The 23,574-nt window shown below is 42.4% G+C and overlaps 1 protein-coding gene across 1 annotated transcript in view; it reads right to left on the bottom strand.

Annotated features, from left to right (window-relative positions):
- LEPR (leptin receptor) overlaps window positions 1-15,508 on the bottom strand; it is a 61,621-nt gene extending 46,113 nt beyond the window's left edge. The window contains exons 1-3 of the mRNA XM_074961581.1: window positions 15,454-15,508; window positions 9,065-9,373; window positions 7,495-7,618 (exon numbers count right to left, since the gene is read on the bottom strand). Coding sequence (XP_074817682.1) covers window positions 7,495-7,618; window positions 9,065-9,373; window positions 15,454-15,493 — 473 coding nt within the window. The 5' untranslated portion in view covers window positions 15,494-15,508. The remainder of the gene's footprint in view (window positions 1-7,494; window positions 7,619-9,064; window positions 9,374-15,453) is intronic.
- Window positions 15,509-23,574: the final 8,066 nt, after the last annotated feature.

Consider the following 23,574-nt stretch of genomic DNA (forward strand, 5'->3'; position numbering starts at 1 on the left):
TCAGGAGAGGAAGGTGGATGAGGCACTGTTAGAACAGAAATATCCAAAACACAAGATGTGGTTGTAATGGGGACACTTTAATTACTCAGATATCTATTGGACATTTCCTCCACCTTCTGAAACAAAAAATTGTTCTCCAGTACATTCCAAGAACTAAGTGAACATACTGAGTTTTATGTATTAGTTTTCCAAGGGGGCAGCCATTTTAGACCTGATGCTGAACAAGAGAGAGAAATTGGTTGTGAATCTGAAAGTTAATGGCAGTTTGGGTGAAAGTGACCTTGAAATGATTATTTCAGAATTCTAAGGAAAAGGAAAGAGTCAGAGCAGTAGAATAAGAACAACGAACTTCAAAAAAGCAGACTTTCACAAAGACCTAGTAGGTAAGATCCCATGGGAAGAAAATCCAAGGGGAAAAGGAGCTCAGGAGATCTGGCAGTGTCTTGAGGAGACAATATTAAAGGCACAATAGCAAACTATATCCTGATGTGAAGAAAAGATAGGAAGAATAGTAAGAGGCTATATGGCTCTATCGGAGTGCTTTAATTACCTGAAAATCAAAAGATAATCCTACAAAGAATGGAAACATGGACAAATTCATAAGGACAAGTACAAAAAAAATAGCACAAGCATGTACAGACAAAAACAGAAAGTGTAAGGTACAAAATGAGTTCCACCTAGCAGGGGAAAGGCAATAAGAAGAGGTTCTATAAATACATTAGGAGCAAGAGAAAGAGAAAGGAAAGTACAGACCCACTACTTAGCAGGGAAGGAGAGCTAACCAGAGATGGCATCAAGAAGGCAGAGGCGTTTAATGTCTATTTTGCTATAATCTCCACTAAAAAAGGAAAAACACAAGCCAGAATAGGGAAAAGAACAGATTAAAAAACATTTAGAGAAATTAGATGTATTCAAGTCAGCAGAGCCTGAAGAAATTCTTCATAGGATATTAAAGAAACTAGCTGGTGCAATCTCAGAACCAGAAGCTGGGAATGGGTGACAGAGGATGGATCACTTGATGATTACCTGTTCTGTTCATTCCCTCTGAAGCACCTGATATTAGTCACTGTCGGAAGACAGAATACTGGGCTAGATGGACCTTTGGTCTGACCCAGTATGGCCGTTCTTATGTTCAGAGTGTTCAAGGAACAGCTATGGCCTGGAGCCAACAGCAGAGTAGCAACCCAAGTGCTGTGTTGCCTACTTGCTGATGAAGAAGAGCAGCCTGGAGGGAGACTAAGCAAGGTTCAGCCCTTTACAATCTGAATGACTTGCATAATGGTGCAGGAGAGAGTAAAATGCCTTACAAAATATGTGGATGACACTGCACCGGGAGAGATTGCCAGCACTTTGGAAGACAGGATTAGAATTCAAAACAACCTTGACAAATTGGAGAATTGATCTGAATTCAACAAGATTAAATTTGATAAAGACAAGTGCAAAGTACGTCACGTAGGAAGGAAAAGTCAAAAGCACAACTACAAAATGGGGAATAACTGGCAAGGTGGTAGCACTGCAGAAGAGGATCTGGGAGTTACAGTGGATCATAAATTGAATGAGTCAACAATGTGATACAGTAGCAAAAAAGACTAATATTCTGGGACGTAATGAAAGGAGTGTCATATGTAAGACATGGGAGATAACCAGTGATGAGCTGCTAGAAGCTGAAGAACCGGTTCCTTCAGTCGCCCTGGGTCTTCAGCAGCACTGAAGGGCCCGCCACCGAAGTGCTACCGAAGACCCAAAGCGAGTGAATGATGTGCCGCCGAAGGACCGCAGGGCCACCGGGTGAGTAGAAATTCTCAGGGGAGCCTCCCCAGCCGAGAGCTCAGGCAGGACGGACAGGACGGTCCCGTGGGCTGCATGTGGCCCGAGGGCCGGAGTTTGCCAAACCCCTTTAACAACCAGTTCTAAACCAGCTTCAAAATTTAACAACCGGTTCGCACGAACCGGTGCAAACCAGCTCCAGCTCACCACTGGAGATAACTGTCCCTTTCTACTTAGCTCTAGTGAGGCCTCAACTGGAGCACCTTGCCCAGTTCTGGGTGCCACTCTTCAGGAAAGATGTGAACAACTGCAGAAAGTTCAGAGAAGAGCAACAAAAATAATAAAAGGTTTAGAAAAACTGACCTCTGAGGAAAAATTTTAAAAAACTGAGCATGTTTAGTCTTGGCAAAAGATGACTAAGGGGGAACCTGATAACACTCTTCAAATATGTAAAGCAGATGTTGATAAATTATTTCCCCATATCCATAAGAAGTAACTGGCTCAATCCACAGCAAGGGAGACTTAGGTTAGATATTAAGGAAAACCTTTCTAACTAGGGTGACCAGAAAGCAAGTGTGAAAAATCGGGATGGGGGGGGGGGTGTAAATAGGCCTCTATATAAGAAAAAGCCCCAAATATTGGGACTGTCCCTATAAAATTGGGATATCTGGTCACCCTATTTCTAACTATACAAATAGTTAAAATCTAGAATAGGCTTCCAAGGGAGGCTGTGGAATCCCTATGATTGGATGTTTTCAAGAACAAATTAGACAAACACCTGTCTGGGATAGTCTAGGTCAGGAGTGGCCAATCTGTGGCTCCAGAGCCACATGCGGCTCTTCAGAAGTTAATATGCGGCTCCGTGTATAGGCATGGACTCCAGGGCTGAAGCTACAGGTGCCAAATTTCCAATGTGCCGGGGGTGCTCACTGCTCAACCCCTGGCTCTGCCACAGGCCCTCCCCCACTCCTCCCCTAAGCCTGCCTTGCCCTCCCTCCTTCGCCTCCCTCCCAGAGCTTCCTGCATGCCACGGAACAGCTGATCGGGAGGTGCAGGGAGGCACTGATCGAGGGGGCTGCCAGTGGTTGGGAGGCACTGGGAGCAGGCGGGGGGGAGCTGATGGGGGGCTGCTGATGTATTACTGTGGCAATGTACATTGGTAAATTCTGGTTCCTTCTCAGGCTCAGGTTGGCCACCCCTGGTCTAGATTTTCTTGGTCGTGTCTCAGCACAGGGTAGCTGGACTACAGGACCTCTCAAGGTCACTTCCAGCCCTCCATTTTTAAGATTTTATGAAAGCTACAGGATGAAATAGGTCTCTCCTTCCAAGGAAGTTATGCCATAAAAGGTAAGATGGCTCTCTGACAATGACTTCATCTCCGTCTTGGCAGCCCTCCCGATACTAGTATCTTTTCTGCAGTATATTTTCAGAGTCCTGTTTGACTGATCTCTATTCTTCAGACCTGCTCTGTAATGGACAACATGAAGCACTTTCTGTTCATGACGACGTCAGACCAAGCCTATCATACTTGGGGGTGGGTGAATCAAAAATCCTTTTTTTAAATGCTGAAACACTTGAGCTGTCAAAGACCATATGTGAACCATTGAGGAGCCTATAACAAAACAAGGCCATTATTCTCATTGCGTGTATGGCCTAAATATGAGAATATTGGCACTTGTTCATGAATTGAGGCCTCCCAGAGAGAAACAAATGCCATGAAAGCATACTTTTAAAGCTGGGACTGTTTTCAAACTATGCTGGCCTGCATGTGAAAGGCATCAGTGAGTCAACAGGGGAAGCTACCCTTACCAAAATATGAAATAAACAAGTCAGCTATTCCTTCGGAACATCAGGCCTTGCTAAAGAAAACTATAATTGACCTTCACTCCTGGGAGAAAAAAAATACTACCACCACATGAGGAATGTTAAATAAGTTTGCTCTATAATGGTAAAAACAATAACAAAAATACTACAGATAGTCTTTGGAGAGGAGAATGACCGCATTAGCAGTAAGTCGATAATTTGGAGGAGATGTGTAAATCAATTTAGGGAATCTGGAGTAGAAAGCTGACAAGTTTCTTTCAAGGTAACAATTACAGTAATTTTTTGAAGTGCCAGAGAAAATGATACTGAAGAGAGCAGAGCCTACAGAGACCTCAACCTTGGGTAATGGTGCAGCTCAAGGCAGTTGTTAATACACTGCTAAATTTCCCGGGCAGGGAAGAGCTTCATCTAGAAATTGGAATAAAACTTCCGATCAGGGGTGGGCAAACTTTTTGGCCCAAGGGGCACATCGGGGTGCAAAATGGTATGGACGGCCGGGTAGGAAGTCTGTGCCTCCCCAAACAGCCTGGCCCCCGCCCCTTATCTGCCTCCTCCCACTTCCTGCCCTCTAACTGCCCCACTCAGAACTCCTGACCCATCTAACCCCCCCTGCTCCTTGTCCCCTAACTGCCCCAACCCCTATCCACACCCCTACCCCCTGACTCATCCACCCCCACACACACACTTCTTGTCCCCTGACCACCCCCTCCCGGGACCCCCATCCCTAACTGCCCCCCCAGGACCCCACCCCCTATCCAACCTCCCCTGCTCCCTGTCTCCTGACCACCCCCCTTCCCGAACCTCTGCCCCATCCGACCGCCCCCTCTCCCCCCCCCCCAGGACTGCACCCAAGGACCTCCTGCCTCCCCTACCCCTGCCCCCTTACCATGCCACTCAGAGCGGCAGGACAGGCTTGTTGGAAAGCCTGGGAGGTGGGCGGATGCAAGCCGCACTACCCACATGGCAGCATAGCTATGGGGGAGGGGGGACAGTGGGGGAGGGGCCGGGGGCGAGCCTCCCTCGCCAGGCGCTCAGGGGCCAGGCAGGACGGTCCCACGGGCCGATGTGTCCCGCGGGCTGTAGTTTGCCCATTTCTGCTTTAGATCCTTGCAAAATCAGAAAATCCATGTTTTCCTGGACTACAGGATGGATCTGCAAAAGGATGCAAAATGCTTTTGTACTCTGCAAAACTAAGAGGGGAACAAACAGAAAACAGAAGTCTCATCTTTCGAGCCTCTCTCAAAGCTCTACAGGATAACCCACAGACTGTCAGGTCTTCTTGGCCCCTTTGAGAGTTTCTTCTGCAGATTCCGCTGGCCTCCCCAAAAAAATCAGTTCATCAAGCACTTGAAGCCTTCTGAACCTCTCTTGGTTTTTCTGGGGTGCTCCAGTATGTGTCCCCCTGCTCCCACTGTGGCTTGATGTCTTTGCAGCTCTTCTCACCTCATTTTCTACCTCTTATACGACTCATCACTTTCACTAACAAGGTGTAAGAGGTGTTTATTTCTCTCCTCTTTCAGGGTGGTGTGCCTGTGCGTCCATTTCACTGATGAATTTTTTCAGAGAGGCACAGCTAGCAGAAAACTCTCGATTACTGACAGAAATAGGACATTTCTTCTCAAAGATATAAGATGGTCTATCTGTAGAATACTACTACTGGCTGATCTCAAAATACTTCACAAACTATTAGAATACACCACCACCGAAACGCACCCATCTGTGGGTGGTAAGAGAGCCTAACAGCACACAGTATGCAACATGGCTACAGCAGGAGACCAAATTTTAGTCATGAACACCAGAGAAAACCTTCTATTCTTAAAAAGGGGATGGGAGTGTCATGAGGTCTTTAGTCATCCAGGGTCTCTGTTTTTAAGCTAAAAGAAAAGGAGTACTTGTGGCACCTTAGAGACTCACCAATTTATTTGAGCATAAGCTTTCGTGAGCTACAGTCCCAGTGGCTCGAATCAGGTGGGATGGACTCAAGGGGATGACTAAGCGAGCGGTGTAACAGGGGAGCCTGTCTCGCATGTCTTTGATGTTTTACAAAGTTACACAAGAGTTTTTGCTTAGAAGGGGCGCTGGCCTTTTGTCTTCTGCGTGTGAAGAAAAGCCCACTCCGCACTGCGGGGTAAATGCAATCCAAGAAGGAAGTCTCAGCAGAATCAAGAACACTGTCCAGAATCAAGAACACTGAATGCATCCGATGAAGTGAGCTGTAGCTCACGAAAGCTTATGCTCAAATAAATTGGTTAGTCTCTAAGGTGCCACAAGTACTCCTTTTCTTTTTGCGAATACAGACTAACACGGCTGTTACTCTGAAACCTGTTTTAAGCTCTTATTTGAAAAATGCACAGAGTGAATTGTATAGTTCTGAACATATCTGCCTTGGTAAGCCTTTTTAGCTCAGCTGGGATTTGAACCTGGGGGGTAGGCATGACTAATCTACTCAACTATCCCGGTCAGCTAAGATTTTTCTATTTAGTGATGAGCCCTGGTTGGAAAAGAATGAAAGTGGGAACTATTTTTAGATGTAATGGTACTTCAGACACAGAAAGCATAGAGAATGCTAGAAATGGAAGCCTGTTAAGACTTTGGCTTTAGGTTATCTTATAATGTTTGCCATTTAGAAGTCCACATTTGCTACCAGTTATCCCATTTATTTCCTATGTTCAGAACAGTAATAACTGTGGTAACTGGTATCTGTGGGTCAGCGCTGACTTTTTAAACAGGGACCATTGTCTATAAATCCCGTTTGATCTATTATTTATTATTTATAATACAGGATCCATATGAGACCCAATTAAGAGTCGTGTCCCACTAGGATGTAATAAGAGACAGTCTCTACACCAAAGAACTTACAATCTAAACAGATACAACAACAAGGGGCGGGAAGGAAGTACTATTATCCCCATCTTACAGATGGGGAACTGAAGCACAGAGAGATTAAAGGATTTGCCCAACATCACATAGGAAGTCTGTGGTAGAGAAAGGAACTGGACTCAGAAGATCTGAGTCCAAGTCTATTAGCCACAAGACCATCCTTCTTCTATCATTGTTAGTGGAGACTCCCCTACCTCAAGGTATTATGCAGAACTGAAGCAGAAGCAGGTGGCCTTCCAGCATCGTTCCTTACATGAGTATTAGCTGTCTGAAAATATTACATGAAAAGGGAATGCAGAAACTTAAAAGTGCATAAGGGATGTATGCCACTCAATCCAGCAGTAGCCTATAGAGATCAGCATGCTCTTGAAGTGTAATCTAACATTCACTTTTAAATCACTGATTTATTAAATTTAGTTTAAACATATTAAAAAGAGACACTAAAGCTCTAGGTGATGAACATATTTTACCCTTCAAAAGCATGTTTGGAACAGTGGTGACTTCTTTTGTGTATGTAAGAGCGCTACAGAGTGGTTAACTCTATAAGATGCATCAAAAATTCTAGTTTTTATATTAGGTATGGTATTAAAATGACAAAGAAGAATAAATTTCTTGAGGAGAGAATATGATAAGAGGCAAAAGCACAAGCAGGCAGAACTAAGATCAAGCATTCAACCTTAAAAAATTATGGGTTGCATATTGATTGAGGAAGCCTTTGACCTAGTTAAAATAAAATAAGCAGTTTAATAAATATGAGAAAAGGACAGAAAGGATAGGAAATACCCTGTGTTAACCATTCAAGCCCTGAACATATTCCTGACTGATAATTCCATACAGTCCTATCAAAATGTGGTCTAAAAATAAGAACAAATGGGCATATAGTATTTTATCCATTTGTACTGACTAATGCTATCACTGTGTTTCAGATCACAAATACTACTGTAAGACAACTCACTCATAGGACCTTTACTGGTGTTTTAGGATATCCTCATAAATGGGAAGCTTCAGATATATTTTACTTACAGAACATATGAAAGATTAATCTTAACTTCTCCATTCAAGTAAGACTTCTTGTTAGACAATTTCAGGATACAAACAAACAGTTCCAGGTCTCCTTTAGTCCAACACTGAATGTTCCAACTTAAATCTAAATTTAAAAAGGTAAACATTTTCTGAATCACATTGAAACCAAAGACATTTAAAGAAATAAAATAAAATTTACCAGTAAGTCTTATGCATCAGCACATATGCTGCACTGAAAGGAACAGGAAATTTCAAAGAAATAAAATCTCGTACTCTCTCATCTGCATTTGGGCTGCAACCAGGCAAACATTTAAGAATGTGTGTTATATTGCTCACGTGACCAGCCCTTTGGAGTTTGGGGCTATTCATGTGAGTAAGTACATCACCGCTGTTTGCAAGATTGGGGCATTAGTCCCAGATTTTTAAAAAAGATATTTGTGTGTTGCTGTATTCAGCATTGCAATACCCAACTGATTTAGGAGCCTAAATCTCTTTTTCTAAAGGGTTTTTAGTCACTTAGCAGGCAAAATCCCATTGACTGTTGGTTCCCAAGTGCCTGAATCCCTTTGGAAAAATATTTAGGCTCCTAACTCCAACACCTAATGCAGCAACATCTAAATACCTTTACAAGTCTGGGTTTTAGTGATCTGGTAGTCTCTTACTATAGAGAATGTACAGTCCTGGACATAAAAATCAATGTAAATTATAATCACACAAATTTGTTTAAATAATAAACTTTCTTACTTGTAACTAGGGACAATTTTTAGTGGAGGGGGTAGGAGGCGAATGGGGTGTGTTAAGTTTCTGATATTCTTTAATCTTTTTGCGACAGTTCATGACCACAACCTCTATGCAGCATTATAAAACAATACAATTATTCGGATTACTTCTTGAAAAGACCACCTGACATATGAGGCAGTGCTAGAAATACAGGGTAAAATCCTGACCATACTTAAGACAATGGGACTTTTGGCATTGCCTTCAACAGGACCAGGATTTCACACAAAGATCCTTTTCTCCACCATGTACATTGTGTGCCAGGGGCAGGAGGAATAACCAACTACATTTCAAATTACAGGATGCAAGATAAAGTCACTGTGGATGATAACATGGACATGGAGGTGGGGACAAGATTTGCTCTCTCAAGCTAAAAATCCATCAAAAATGTCTACATCCTTATTTACAATTTCCAACATTCCTCTGACCTAATTCTACCATGATGCTCACAAGGAGTTAGCTGACTAATAAGTGGTAAAGGTAAGGGGGAGGGCGCAACCGAGGATAGTTACCTATATAGCTAACAAAATGGATTTATATCATCAAGATATGGCGATTCACCACTTCTACCTCCTTATTTGCATGTTGTACCCCTTTCCCTTACCTTTAGTCTGCCTTTCTACATGGCAAGCTCTCCAGGACAGGAATTTTGCCTTCATTTATGTTTGTACAGTACCCCGCATAATCCAGGCACAAATGGAAACAAATACTAGTATTAGGAAAATATTTGAAAAACAACGAAAACGTGATGTCCATTACTGAGTCACTTTAAATAATTACACTACAAACCTACCTGTTTGCTGAGGAGTTAAGCTACTTATTTCTGAGGAAGTAAATTTCTTTGTTTCCATGCCTGCTGTGTACGAAGAACAATTTGCGTGTGTTTCACTCCAAAGGCAACAGAGGAAACTCTCTTCAGCCACCAGCACCAGAGAGTTGGTTTCAGCAGTTCCATGCTCTCCGTGCAACCCAGGACTGCTCGCTACAACACCAGCAGTCAAAGGAATGACAGAAGTCTCATTCGGTGACGGGCAAGGCAACATAAAGCTCGATGCTGGAATCTGATGTACCATACAGTGAGCAACTGCCATTCGAATAAAATCTGGAAATACAAAGAAATAATGAAGGCAATGAGTTACGCTACTTGGAACAATGAAAACAGAGCAGCTGCCGTTCTAAAGAAACAAGTGTGATTAAAAATATTGGACAAGAATCTCCAAGTGCCAATCTCTTCTGAATTGGTATAGACTATTTTATTCAGTTAGGCTTCCAGAACTCATCCATATGCCTCATACTTGACTGAAGTCACCCTGCTCTTTTTTCCAAAATAACTGCATTTTTTAAAAAACCCAAGATAGTCCAATACAAGAACTCGAGGGGGAAAAGTGCTCTCCTGGCTTAAATTGGTGTAAATTAATTAGAATCAAACATATTAAACAGGGATTGAAGTCAAAGGAGCTGCACCAATTTAGCAGAGAATTTGGCCCCAGATCTGGGCATACAGAAACTCTTGGGTCTTAAAATCCAAACCCAGGTACACATTTTGCAACTATATTCTATATTTTTACAACCTGGATACACCCAACTTCGGGATATTCAAAAGCTTGATGTTAAATAATAATATATGAAGATATATTTTGTCCTCCTCACTAATGGGTATTATGTGAGTACAGAAATTGCATAAAAAATGTTATTTGTAACTGTGATAAAGAAAGTGGTGGGGGGCTCCCTTTTATGGACACCCAGCCAGCCAGTTAGCTATAAAGTCCCTCTTGGTGGCGGCTTGCTTTACCTGTAAAGGGTTAAAAAAGTCCCCAGGTAAAGAAAAGAGAGTGGGCACCTGACCAAAAGAGCCAATGGGAAGGTTAGAACTTTTTAAAATGGAAAAAAAGCTTTCCCTTTGTCTCTCTGGGCTGCAGGGACAGAGCAGCAATGCTGTAAACAGTTTTAAGCCAGGTATGATCATAAATCATCAGTTCATACCTAGAACTACTTATCTGAAACTCCAAATGTGCAAGTAGATCAGAATGTTTAGCTGGACGCAATCAGGTTTATTTCTGTTTATTTTTAAGGGCTTGTGGATCTCCTCCGTGCTAGCCCCAGATGCTTTTGTTTGCTTGTAACCTTTAAGCTGAACCCCCAAGAAAGCTATTTTGGGTGCTTAATTTTTGTAATTGTTTCTTTTAAGATCTAGCAAAAAGCCTAAGTTCCAAATGTATTTTTTTCCTTTTTGTTTTTAATAAAATTACCTCTTTTAAGAACAGGATTGGATTTTTGGTGTCCTAAGAGGTTTGTGCCTGTTGTTTGATTAGCTGGTAGCCACAGCTAATTTCCTTCGGTTCCTTTCTCAGCTCTTCCCCGGAGAGGGGGGTGAAAGGGCTTGAGGGTACCCCACAGGGAGGAATTCCCAAGTGCTCCTTCCTGGGTTCAAAGAGGGTTTTTTTGCATTTGGGTGGTGGCAGCGTTTACCAAGCCAAGGTCAGAGAGAAACTGTAACCTTGGGAGTGTAATACAAGCCTGGAACGGCTAGTATTAATTTTTAAAATCCTTGCGGGGCCCCCACTTCCTGCACTCGAGGTGCCAGAGTGAGGATTCAGCCTTGACAGTAACATTTTCTAAAGACATGCAAAACCAATCCTATTGTTTACAGCAACAATATAAAAAGCTCTATTCATAATATGTGAAATCTTGGTCCCACTGAAGTCATTGGGAGTTTTGCCATTGAGTTCAATGGAGCCAAGTCATTTAACATATTTTTTCTTCGTCTTTTCTTCCCTCCCCACCCAATCAGAGGCATCTGATAGGTTTTGTTCATTGTTACAGAGTACATTGCAGTAGTTTTTAAATGCTTCTACAATACTTTTGTTTGCGTTGTTACACCAGAAAGATACTATTTACAATTGTTAAATCCCCAATTAAGAGGGTTGCCAGGCATCTGGTTTTCGACCAGAACACCCGGTCAAAAAGGGACCCTAGTGGCTCCGGTCAGCATTACTGACCAGGCCACTAAAAGTCCGGTCAGCAGCTCAGCGGGGCTAAAGCAGGCTCCCTGCCTGCCCTGGCTCTGAGCGGCTCCTGGAAGTGGTGGCATGTCCAGCTCCTAGACACATGGGTAGCCACGGGGACTCCGTGTGCTGCCTCCACCCCGAGCATCAGCTCTGCAGCTCCCATTGGGAGCCAATGGGAGCTGTGGGGGCAGCACCTGTGGGCACGGGCAGTGCACAGAGCCCCCTGGCCCCTCCGCCTAGGAGCTGGACATGCCAGCCGCTTACAGAAGCCACCTGAAGTAAGCGCTGCCCGGCTGGAGCCTGCAATCCAAGCCCCCTCCCGCACTCCAACCCCCTGCCCCAGGTTGGAACCCCCTCCTGCACTCTAACTTCCTCCCAGAGCCCACACCCCAACCCACTGCCCCTAGGGTGACCAGATAGCGAGTGTGGAAAATCGGGACAGGAGGTCGGGGGTAATAAGCACCTATATAAGAAAAAGCCCCAAATATCGGGACTATCCCTATGAAATCGGGACAGCTGGTCACCCTAACTGCCCCAGCCCTCAGCCCCCTCCTGCACCCAACCTCCCACCCCCTCCTGCACTCCGAACCCCTCGGTCCCAGCCCTAATCCCCACTCCTGCACCCAAACTCCCTCCCCGAGTCTGCACCCCAGACCACCCCCCTGCACCCCAACCCCCTTCTGAATCCCAAACCCCCTCATCCCCAGCCCCACCCCAGAGCCCACACCCCCAGCCAGAGCCTGCATCCCCTCCCATACCCAAACTCCATGCCCCAGCCCTGAGCCCCATCCTGCACTCCTCGGCCCCAGCCCTGAGCCCCCTCCGACACCCTAACTCACTCCCAGAGCCTGCACCCCAAACCGTTGGCCCAGTCCTCAGCCCCCTCCCACACCCAACCTCCCTTCCGGAGCCTGCACCTCACACACCCTCCCACACTCCGAACCCCTTGGCCCCAACCCTGCTCCCCCTCCTGAACCCAAACTCCCTCCCTGAGCCCGCACCCCGGATCCCCTCCTGAACCCCAACTCCCTGCCCCAGCCCGGAGCTCCTCCTGCATCTCACACCCCTTATCCCCAACCAGAGCCCTCACCCCTTCTCACACCCCAACCCCCTGTCCCAGACCAGAGGCCCCTCCCGCACCCTGAACCCCTCATTTCTGGCCCCACCCAGAGCCCGCATCCTCAGCCAGAGCCCTCACCCCAACTCTCTGCTCCAGCCCGGTGAAAGTGAGTGAGGATGGGGTCCTGCACTTAGGACGGAAGAATCCAATGCACCGCTACAGACTAGGGACCGAATGGCTAGGCAGCAGTTCTGCAGAAAAGGACCTAGGGGTTACAGTGGACGAGAAGCTGGATATGAGAAGGCCAATGGCATTTTGGGATGTATAAGTAGGGGCATTGCCAGCAGATCGAGGGACGTGATCGTTCCCCTCTATTCGACACTGGTGAGGCCTCATCTGGAGTACTGTGTCCAGTTTTGGGCCCCACACTACAAGAAGGATGTGGAAAAATTGGAAAGAGTCCAGTGGAGGGCAACAAAAATGACTGGGGAACTGGAACACATGAGTTTTGAGGAGAGGCTGAGGGAACTGGGGATGTTTAGTATACGGAAGAGAAGAATGAGGGGGGATTTGATAGCTGCCTTCAACTACTTGAAAGGGGGTTCCAAAGAGGATGCATCTAGACTGTTCTCAGTGGTAGCAGATGACAGAACAAGGAGTAATGGTCTCAAGTTGCAGTGGGGGAGATTTAGGTTGGATATTAGGAAAAACTTTTTTCACTAGGAGGGTGGTGAAACACTGGAATGCGTTACCTAGGGAGGTGGTGGAATCTCCTTCCTTAGAAGTTTTTAAGGTCAGGCTTGACAAAGCTCTGACTGGGATGATTTAATTGGGGATCAGTCCTGCTTTGAGCAGGGGGTTGGACTAGATGATCTCCTGAAGTCCCTTCCAACCCTGATATTCTATGATTCTATGAAAAGCGAGTGACGGAGGGGGCGGGGTGGAGTGAGCAGGGGGCAGGGCCTTAGAGAAGGGGTGGGGCAGGGGTGGGGCCTCAGGGAAGGGGCAGGGCAGGGGTGTTCAGTTTTGTGTGATTAGAAAGTTGGCACCCCTACTAATTAATTAATGTGTTTTACACTAATACATGGCCAGTTAGGTAGATAAGCCCAAAAGAAGAATTTTCTACAAAATGAGATCTAGTAAAAGGTGATATTTTCTATCAAACTTAGATGCCTTGAAAATAAAACCCTATACAATGTAAGAGCACACTTGTTACACTACATGGCTACTGTTCATAAATCAGAGCTTGAAGTGGGCTAATAATACTTCTGATAATGATAAATAGGCCTCTTTGAATTAAAATAGCTTTACTTATTGAAATGCATGTAATTGATTTGTATGTGTCCTGGTTTTAGTGTAATGCCTAGAAAAATATATGAATATTTTAAACAGTTTATTACATACAAATTCATTCTTACTGAATGTTTTGCAAATGGATCCCACAGTAACAAGAGAGAGAATTTGTGTCTTTTGCCTTCACAGGCACAATCTGCTTGCTAAAATATTTACATAAACTGAATAGTAAACCAATGCAAAGTGAAAAATAGGTTTCTAAGATGATTAAAAGTAAACTCATGTTATTACCTCAGTGTCTGAGACATTCAATTTCTTTGGATATACACATTTTCTCATCAGCAAAACCCTCAATGGTATTTTCTCTTGTTTAACAAGGCAGGGTCTGTGCCTTGTTAAACATCAGCTTCATTAGGTTTCCTGGCTCCATGTAGAAGACTCAGTTGACTGAACAGAATATTAATCCATGATGTGAAAACAAAATGAGGGACACGACTCCTAGGGGACAGGACATATAGCTAATATGCTACCCATTTTACAGCTGGCACTGAAAGGGGATTTCAGTTTGTTTTATACATGCATAGCTTAATTTTGAAGGCCAAATCACACGGCAGGATCTCGCATGACAAACTAACCAAATCCCATAAGATCAGTGTGCCTGCCATTATTACAATATTTTTTTCATGAAATGTAAATGAAATGAATAAGCTACAATAAAATTGTAATAATATTATTTAGCATGAGATTATATATTTTATATCCCTTAATAAACACATAATATTTTGTTATAAATTAGTAGGCTGCATTAAAAGTATTCACTTGCCACTGATATAGGAATTTATTTACAGAACAGGTACAGCACAAGTAGCAACAGTGAAAGCTGTTGCTCATACAAACCTACATAACAGTGACTAAAGACAAACGGCTGTCTCCCAGTGCAAGTCCCCTGAGCACTCCAGTTGCTCTGTTAAAAGATACTTCTGTAAATGCAGAGAATTTTTAGGTTATATTAATTAAGTCTCAACAATGTAGTGACCCATTTGATATTGAATGAATAAAGACATGAAGAAATTCTAAGAAAACCCCCAATTGCTGCAAAGATCTGAAAGATACAATTTTGAAACTTAGTGCATTGGATTAAAATATCTGCTTTACCTTTCATCAACATCTTTGGAAATTTAGAGGAACTTCTGCCAAATAAATAAAAATTACAGATAAAACAAAAATCAAGTGAAGTCTGTTCTACAGCATATACCAACATTAATGTGTCTGACAAAATTTATGCACGTCTGATTTAATCTACTCTGTTTATTTCTTCTATTTTAGAAAGGAAAACTGAAGTACTCATATTTGAACTATTATATTTACCATGAATTGAGCACTCATTACAACAATTTTGTATATGAAGCAGGGGGACTGGTTTAGCGCAAAAACATACCTAATAAAATAAACACTTTGTGTAAAATCCTGGCTTCACTGAAGTGAATATAAGTTTTGTTACGATTTCAGAGTAGTCAGGATTTTACCCTCAGTTGTTGGTATTGTCCATAAAATTCTAACCTGTATGAATGCTAGTTATGCTAGCTGTTCTAGCTTGTCTTGACTAACTACATTAACTTACTGTATTACAGTTGCAGGTTTTTTATCATCAGAAAGTTATTGTCCAGTCTGTAAGGTACTGTGCATCCAACATTTTCATGAGAAATGGGGGCATTCAGCATCTTGCAGGATCAAGCTTTTACTTTGTCAAATCAATGGCTACAGAATTTTTATTTTTATTTTAAACAAACAGTTTCAGTATCATTGTCTCAGGCAACTTACCCAAGTGCAGAAACACAGTCAAAAGTTTATGCAAATACATCTTGTTCTGAACAGTGGATCTAAAAAACAACCAAAATTTAATAAATTAAGAACGGACAGAAGAGATCATTTCCATTTCAGAGGTACATGTCTATTATTCTACATGGATCTTGGCATCTTCTAAATGAGTATTCTTTGAAACTTCTGAACTTATGAAAATATATTGCCTGAAAACACCAGGAGTCTGTGTAATTCTTAAATTAAAAAATATTGTGCACTTTATTTAAATCAATGTTTGCTCCTTTACAGGAAGGAAGACAGATCAGATAGCATCATAATAGAAAAGTAACACTGCTTAGAGTACTGATTAAATTTCAAACAGCCAATCTCTAACCATTACAATTAGGAAGCGCTCTTCAGTCCTCATGCATTTTCTGACTCACGTGGGGCTTATTTCCTGTTCTTCCTCTTCAAGGTATTGTGAATCCACAGTTAAAATGACTATGAGATAATAATTTCCAAAATACAGCACACATTTGAGCACCATGATTTCTGCAATCCATTTTCACCCACAAAGTAGTAATCTGAACAGTGGAACTTAGCTAAATACTCCAATTAAAACATAATGGATTAGTACCTATATAAGATGTAGTTTGGGATTTTTACCATGCAGTCTCATAAATTCTACTCAAACCCAATTACAAAACACATTTATAATTATGATCGAGGTATCTACATTTGCATAGATATGGATTGTTCAACAGGTGTCTTGGGTTTTCAGTTTAAGACTCACACAACTTGACTGCATAGGCGCCGACTCCATGGGTGCTCTGGGGCTGGGGCACCCACGGGGAAAAATTAGTGGATGATCTGCACCCATCGGCAGCCAAGCTCCCCATAACCCCCGCCCCACCTCCTCCTCCCCCCCGAGCGTGCCGCGTCCCCACTCCTCTGCCTACCTCCCAGAGCTTCCCACCCAGCTGCCGCCAAACAGTTGTTTGGCAGCATTAGCACGCTCCAGGAGGGAGGGGGAGGTTTTAAAAAACTTGAATGTTTAACTAAATTCAAAATTCAAAAATTCATATACTTGTTTTGTTAAAATATTATATGTTTGCTGTTGAAGAAAAAAATCCAGAATACTTAATGTTGTTGTTTTAGTTAAATAAAACAATTTAAAATGTCTGTCTGGTGATGTTCTCCTCCTAATACAACATGGCAAGAAAATCCTCCAAATATTAATGATTAACCTGTTGAATTGGAGATATTTATGAAGTCATTGGGAGGTGAACTATCTGCTTCAATTACCTTTGGTAAGTGAAATAACGAAACAATCATTCATTTTCTGATATAGCTGTAAAACTAAATATGAAAAGTTTAAAAAAAAACCACTTTAAAAATGTATAGCGTGTACCTTCTAAAAATGAAAACTACATCTATCTCTGAGTTGTGAAGAGTATGTATTAAGGTTATAACAAACAACAAGAATGCACTTTTATGTAGAAATCCATGATTAAATCGAGTCTTTGTGACTAGTGATTTAAATCAAATCCACTGTGGAACAAAAGAACTTTATTATAATAAAGAAAACAGTATTATTGCTAATGCTAGCTTCTGTCTTCTTTGGTCTCACTGTGGAGCTTCTCGATAAAACTATCTGCAGCCCCCACTACTGCGTGGCTTCCTGTTACAAACTTAAGAGACAACAAACACACACACATCCTGTATAATCAACAATCAATCTTCAACAAGTGTTCAGTTCAAAATCCTAAATTATAAATACAAATGAGTCACTGGCTTTGTCAGCCATCCAGATCTGATCATGTACTGACCTTGAGAAAAGTTTAGTCCAATTGATTCACTGATATCAAATTCCCAAAAGAAGTAGACTCCAGTCCAGTAGGTTCAGAACCCTTCAGCAGGATAATCTCCCTTCATTAAGGCTTTGGTGCCAGTACTCTTCCTACTAGGGCCAGGGTACATTTTGGGCTGTATCCCAATGATCAAAGAAGAGAGCCCAAGATCTCTTAGATTTAGTGTTTCACTGCCTCTACTTAGGATAATGATTTTCCCTTCTGGTTAGTAGTGTTGTTCTAATCTGTCAAACCATAAACAGCTGAGCTGGGCTTACTCTGGGGACTGATGTGGGATTTCCCCTATAGTTCTGCAGAGTTAAGGTAGGGTCATATTAACACAGAATACTTATCTATCAGTACTTTTCCCTCCACTAGTCCATCCTCTAATAGGTGGACATGAAATCTTGAAGTAATATACCAGCTACAGCTCTTCCTCCAGACATGTCCAGAATTACCATAGACTCTATGGTAATTCTGGACATGTCTGGAGGAAGAGCTGTAGCTAGTATATTACTAACAGATAGAAATGGGGGGGGTTATATTTTACATGATATAATAACTACTACTAACATATACAATTATATATTTCTGTGGAAACTGGATCACAAAAGGGAAAGGAGGGGTTCCTCTTTCACCATGCACCAGGAATTTGTGGTTAGTAGGCCAGCTGTTTCTCAGCGTGAGAAAACAGCCCCTGAAGCACAGAAAACATACTGTGTTTGTTGTATCAGGAAATCAGACTTATATTGCACTGAAGTACATAATTATTGTTACTATCCATATCTTATAGATATTATCACAATTGTGCTATAAAAGTATCTCATCTTGACTCTGGCACATCTTGATCTCCTGGTAGGAAATTCCACAGCCAAGAGAACAGGTCCTGACCCAAGTCCCTAGAGTTTCCTCTTGAGGACTGTCAGTCACAGAGTTCCCATCAATAGCTGCCACAGAGAAGAGGCTGACACACACAGATATCTGGGCCCTATCCCATTAAAGGGCTTAAAAATCAGTGCCACTACTCTGGTTTGCATTAGATTCTCATGGTGCTACTTCAAAGTAGAGCATGGAGCATCAGTGAAATATGTGCTCTCATTTGTCCCTCTTAGTACATAGACCACAGGCTGATGTATCAGATGCAGCTTCCATGTTGCTTTCACAGTACAACCTAAGGAGAACACTAAGCAGGTTGACGGTGATCCCCACAACTAGATCCATAACCAAGAAAAAAAGTCATACTTGTCTGGTTAGAGGAAGATGACAAAGGAATCTCTGGTCACTGTTTCCATTCTGGGTAACCAGACATAGTGATTAATCAAACAGAACTTTGAGACCAGGTACTAATATGACCACCGCTAAGATGTCCTGGATAGAAAATGAAGTCACAGCTCCTGTCAGATCCTTGAAGTGCTTGCTTTTTCCTACTACCATCACATCCATCTAACTTGGATTTAGTTTGGGCAGCTGCTTTTTATCCTAGTTCCAATAACATTCAGAAACCAGGAAACAGTACTGTGCACATTTGTAAAGCAAACACAGAGCTACGGGTCATCTGCAGATTCACTGAACCTCTCCAGAGCTCTGGTATAAGAGCTGAGCAAAAAAGGATGACAGAACTGAGCCCTGTGGGATTCCACAGAGGGGCACGCTTAGGGTAAGATAGCAGCTGCTGCTCCTGTTGTGTTAGATTGGGCCCCGAGTTTAGTGACTCCCCCCACCCCCCAGTGTGAACAATGACTTTTTTTAAAAAAACGAAGACGACTAAAAAGAGTTAAGGGAAAATGCAAATATTCTAATAACAGTTACAGAAAATAGGGAGCAAAATATAAGCACTCTGAAATAAGCAGGTTTGTTACTTCCTTACTTGGAAATGAAGAGTAATTTTTAATGCCACACACTTGAAGCTGGATCTTTTATTGTCTCTTACATAATTCTAACTACAATTAGTTGGTGGGAAGGAGCAGGGGGAAGTCAAACCACTATGGCAATGACAAATCTACAAGTCACGATCTCCAAGAGACAAAGCTGCACCAGATACTGCAGGAACACTACTGACTACTATCACAAAGGTGGTTTAAGCATTTCTATTCTAGCCACCTGTTTTTCAGTCACTTTTCAAGCTGAAATTTTCCAGCCTTGGCCTCTGTTCAAATAAATTAGTTGGTACTCAGGCTTTATAAAGTGCAATGTTCTGTGGCTTGCCAGAGTAGAGAAATGGGCAGAATAATCAACTTTTCTAAGATCAGGTTCTGGGCTTAGAAAATGTTTACAAACCTAACATCACCCAGGGGCTACCATCCAAGCACCATCTATCAAGATGCAATAACAGCACTTAAGGTAAGTGTATGTACACATATGCAGTGCAGGAAGAGATAATACAAGAAGGCTGGCTATCTTTCTGCGCTGGTTGTGATGGCAATGGAAGGAGACAAGTCTCCTGTAGCCTATCCCTGTAGCTTAACATCCCGGGCAGGTGTCGAGCTATTCTACCCCAATGCACGAATAGTGGTATTTTTTTTTAATTGCAATAGCATCTAGCACTATAGGGTCAGGGCTCCACCATCCTACACACTGTGAAAACAAATCATAAGTGAAAGCCCCTGCCTTGATTAGAGACAAGTATGACAAACAAGAGAATGGAAAGAGGGAGGCTGATGAAACTTAAGACAGGCAATTACAAAGGTGGCCTTTATTGCACAATGCATTGGGATGACTAGAAGGGGAAAGGATTCCAGACCCAGACCCATCAGTTTTATAGCAGAAATGCAGTTGGAAACAGCTGGTGGTTTACACCCTCCTGCCTACAGGGCCTTTGGTAATTCGCAGATGAAGTGAGTTGAAAACTTTTAACTTTTCTTCTAGATTCTCTCTCTCCCGTCCCCCAGCTGCCTTGGTAACGCAAACATGTACTTTCTTTATACATTAAACATGCAATTTAAAAATAAGGGGTGCGATATCAAAAAGGTCCAGCCAGTCAGAATATTAAGTGACAAATAGTGTTGAGTTACTTAAGCTGTTATTGTTAATTTGACAGACTGGTTAGGAGTTTAAGGCCTATTTTGCAACTTTTACCTATCCAAAGACAAAGGGTGACATCCTGGCCCTGCTGAAGTCAATGGTAAAACTCCCACTGACTTCAGCGGGGCCAGGGATTCACCCAAACATGTGAGTTAGAGCTTCAGGATCCGGGCTTTATTTTGCTAGTGGTTTATTTAAACTGGATTAAGATTGACCAAGCTGGGCTCAGAAGACCCAAGAATCTCAGAGAGTGGATCCCACAGAAACGTAATTACCTGAAGATCATGTTTCAATTTTCTCAGTTTTCTTTCATTTGCTTACAAAAAAAAAAAAAAAAATCTAACAGCTGCTAATAAATGGGAAATGGGAACATAATATTGTGAGCACACACACAGCCCCGCCTTCAAAAATAAAAAAACTCTACCACAGCTGTTTTTAAATATTAAATAGACAAAAACAAAAAAACAAAAAAAACCCCCACACAGAACATCCTAGAAATAATGCTTATGCATACAGGCAGCAGGCTTGATTTTCAAAGGCACCGAGTATATGCAGCTCCCGTTGACTTCAGCAAGACCTGCGGGTCCTCAGCCAGCACCTCTGAAAATCAGACCACTGGATTTTTATTAGATTTGTTCATTTTTGTATAGAACGTTCTAAGTAAATGAAATACTTTGGAAAATAGTGGTGAAACTGATTTTTAGTGAAAGTTTTTCTTATGGATTATGCCAACATTTTAATCATAAAGACCAAGGTCCTTCATTTCTCCATACACTAGGTACTATATAGTCAGCAACAGAGCAAGTATCCCCACATCACCTCACCAAAGTGCCTCATTTCTGAACCTCAAGAAACTATTGAATGAACATGAAGGCTAGGTAGCCCTTTAATTAGCCTCTCTTCCAAGACTGCCAACAAGAGCTCCGACTAGTCTTAAACATGGTAGTGGGTTCTCTGAGGCCACCTATTTATTAGGAACTAGACTGAGACCACCGGCTCATTTCCTAAACATCTAAAGTGCTGTCACATAACTCATTTAACATTCCACTCCTTGGAATCCAGGCCAAAATTTGATAAAAGAATTTTTGCACTTCCTACTCTGCCTTAAATATATTCTCTATAATCTATAGTTTACATAGGCTCATGATGCAAATTCACTGAAGTGACCGAGGTTTCCCAAATATTGGCTATTTTAAAGTACTACTAGAAAAAACTGTAACTGTTGTTCTTTGTAGGCACAAAATGTTTCCTTCAGCACTCAATTCTGCACTATTGAATGCGTTCACTTTATTCCCTCTATGCAGAGCTGCTGTAAGTATTTGACATTTGAAGCTTTCCTGTATAGCTGCACGTGGTAGTTAAGGGTTTTTCAGTGTTTTCATTATAAATGCTATTTATAACTTGTTTGCCAGTAATTAGTGGATTAAATTTCATGGTAAGTACTGATTTGTCATTATGGACCCTAATGGCTCCTATAGTGTCAGTGATTCACAGATTAATGAACGGTCTACTGCATGTTCATTGAGACTTGTTTTCTGGTGACGTGGACATTAAACAGGAACCGGGTGGGGGAAAAGAGTCTGTGGCCTTCTGCCACAGATGCTAGCCACAGATGCTAACTGTCTTCATGGAAGACTGACGTACTATCTAATGCAGAAACAGGTTTAAAAAAAAATCCACAGGGATAAGTTGTAGTTCTCACTGGAATACTTACAGATATTTTTAATTGTATATCTCTAAACTACATATGGGTCCTTTCCTACTTTTCCCATCAATACTACGGGAGAAAGAGGTCCATGGATCAGGTAAAGTGCTCTCTCTGGCCAATTCCTGTAATTGATTTGACAGGCCACTTTTAGGTTACAACTTCTTTAAGAAATGTCTTCAATGGCTGATTAACATAAGCAAACAGCACTGAATGTGTATATCTTAAAAGAGCTGCACTACCTCCATTCCTCTTCCCTATAACCCAAACTAAGGGCATGTCTACGCTTACCTCCGGACCGATCGATCCAGCGGAGGTCGATTTATCGTGTCTAGTGAAGACGTGATAAATCGACCGCCTAGCATTCTCCCGTCGACTCCGGTACTCCACCGAAACGAGAAGCATAGGCGGAATCAATGGGGGAGCGTCAGCAGTCAACCTACCGTAGTGAAGACACCACGGTAAGTAGAGCTAAGTACGTCAACTTCAGCTACATTATTCACGTAGCTGAAGTTGCGTAACTTAGATCGATCCCCTCCCCTAGTGTACACCAGGCCTAGCAGTCAGTTACCTCTAAAAAGCAGGTGAGGAGCAGCACAGCTCTATAATAAAGAACAAACATTTTCTAATTTGGGTGCCTACAATTAAGGGTCTAAATATGAATTTGGGCACCATAGTAAAGATGGCCTGATTGTTCTAAGATGCTGAGCGAGCATAACTCCCATTGACTTTCTGGGAGATGTGGATATTCACTACTGAAAAATCAAGTCACCTTTATGGAGATGCCTAAATTAATCATTTAGATGTACAACTTTAGGCATTTTTGACAAATGTAAAAAACCTGGGCACATTTATAGTAACTCCCAGCAGCGTAACTTCTGACCAAGCTACAGTATTTCTAAAGAAATATTCTTGTATTTTTGTTTATAAATAATCACAGTCTATTTTTTACAGAAGAAAGGTCTTTCTGTACAGATTCTGACCCTTTTTTTTGTAATGTGCAAGCCCCACATGATGCAGTGAAGAGTTAGCCATATTACACTAAGGAACCAAAAAAAACCAAAAAAACATCATGGAACAGGCCATCCAAGTGCCCTGAGAGAAATTCAGAAAAAGAACCCCTCCACTAATCACAGTCCCCTACTTGTCACCTACCACCCCACACTGGAACCCATACGGGGTCTGATCGAACAATTGCAATCCATATTTGATGGGGGCCTTATCCTGAATTTTTTTCCAAACCTCCTCTTCTGGCCTGCAAACAACCCCCCAACCTCACCAAGCTCATCATCAGAAGCATGCTCCCCACATACTAGGGCACATGAACTCATAGGGACACCAGACCTTGCCAGAACAACAGATGCAAACCCTGCGGACACATCTCTTCTGCTACAATGATCAATACTACCCCCCTCCCCACACACACGCACACACACACACACACACACACAAACACCTTGCAAAATCTCTGGGTCCCACAACAGGTGTACCACCTAATCCAGTGTATCAAATACTGCAACAGCAAGAGTATATAGGAGAAACCAGACAAATCACTATGCTCTTGAA

This window comes from Natator depressus, chromosome 8 (assembly GCF_965152275.1).
Source record: "Natator depressus isolate rNatDep1 chromosome 8, rNatDep2.hap1, whole genome shotgun sequence".
Classification (NCBI taxonomy): Eukaryota; Metazoa; Chordata; order Testudines; family Cheloniidae; genus Natator; species Natator depressus.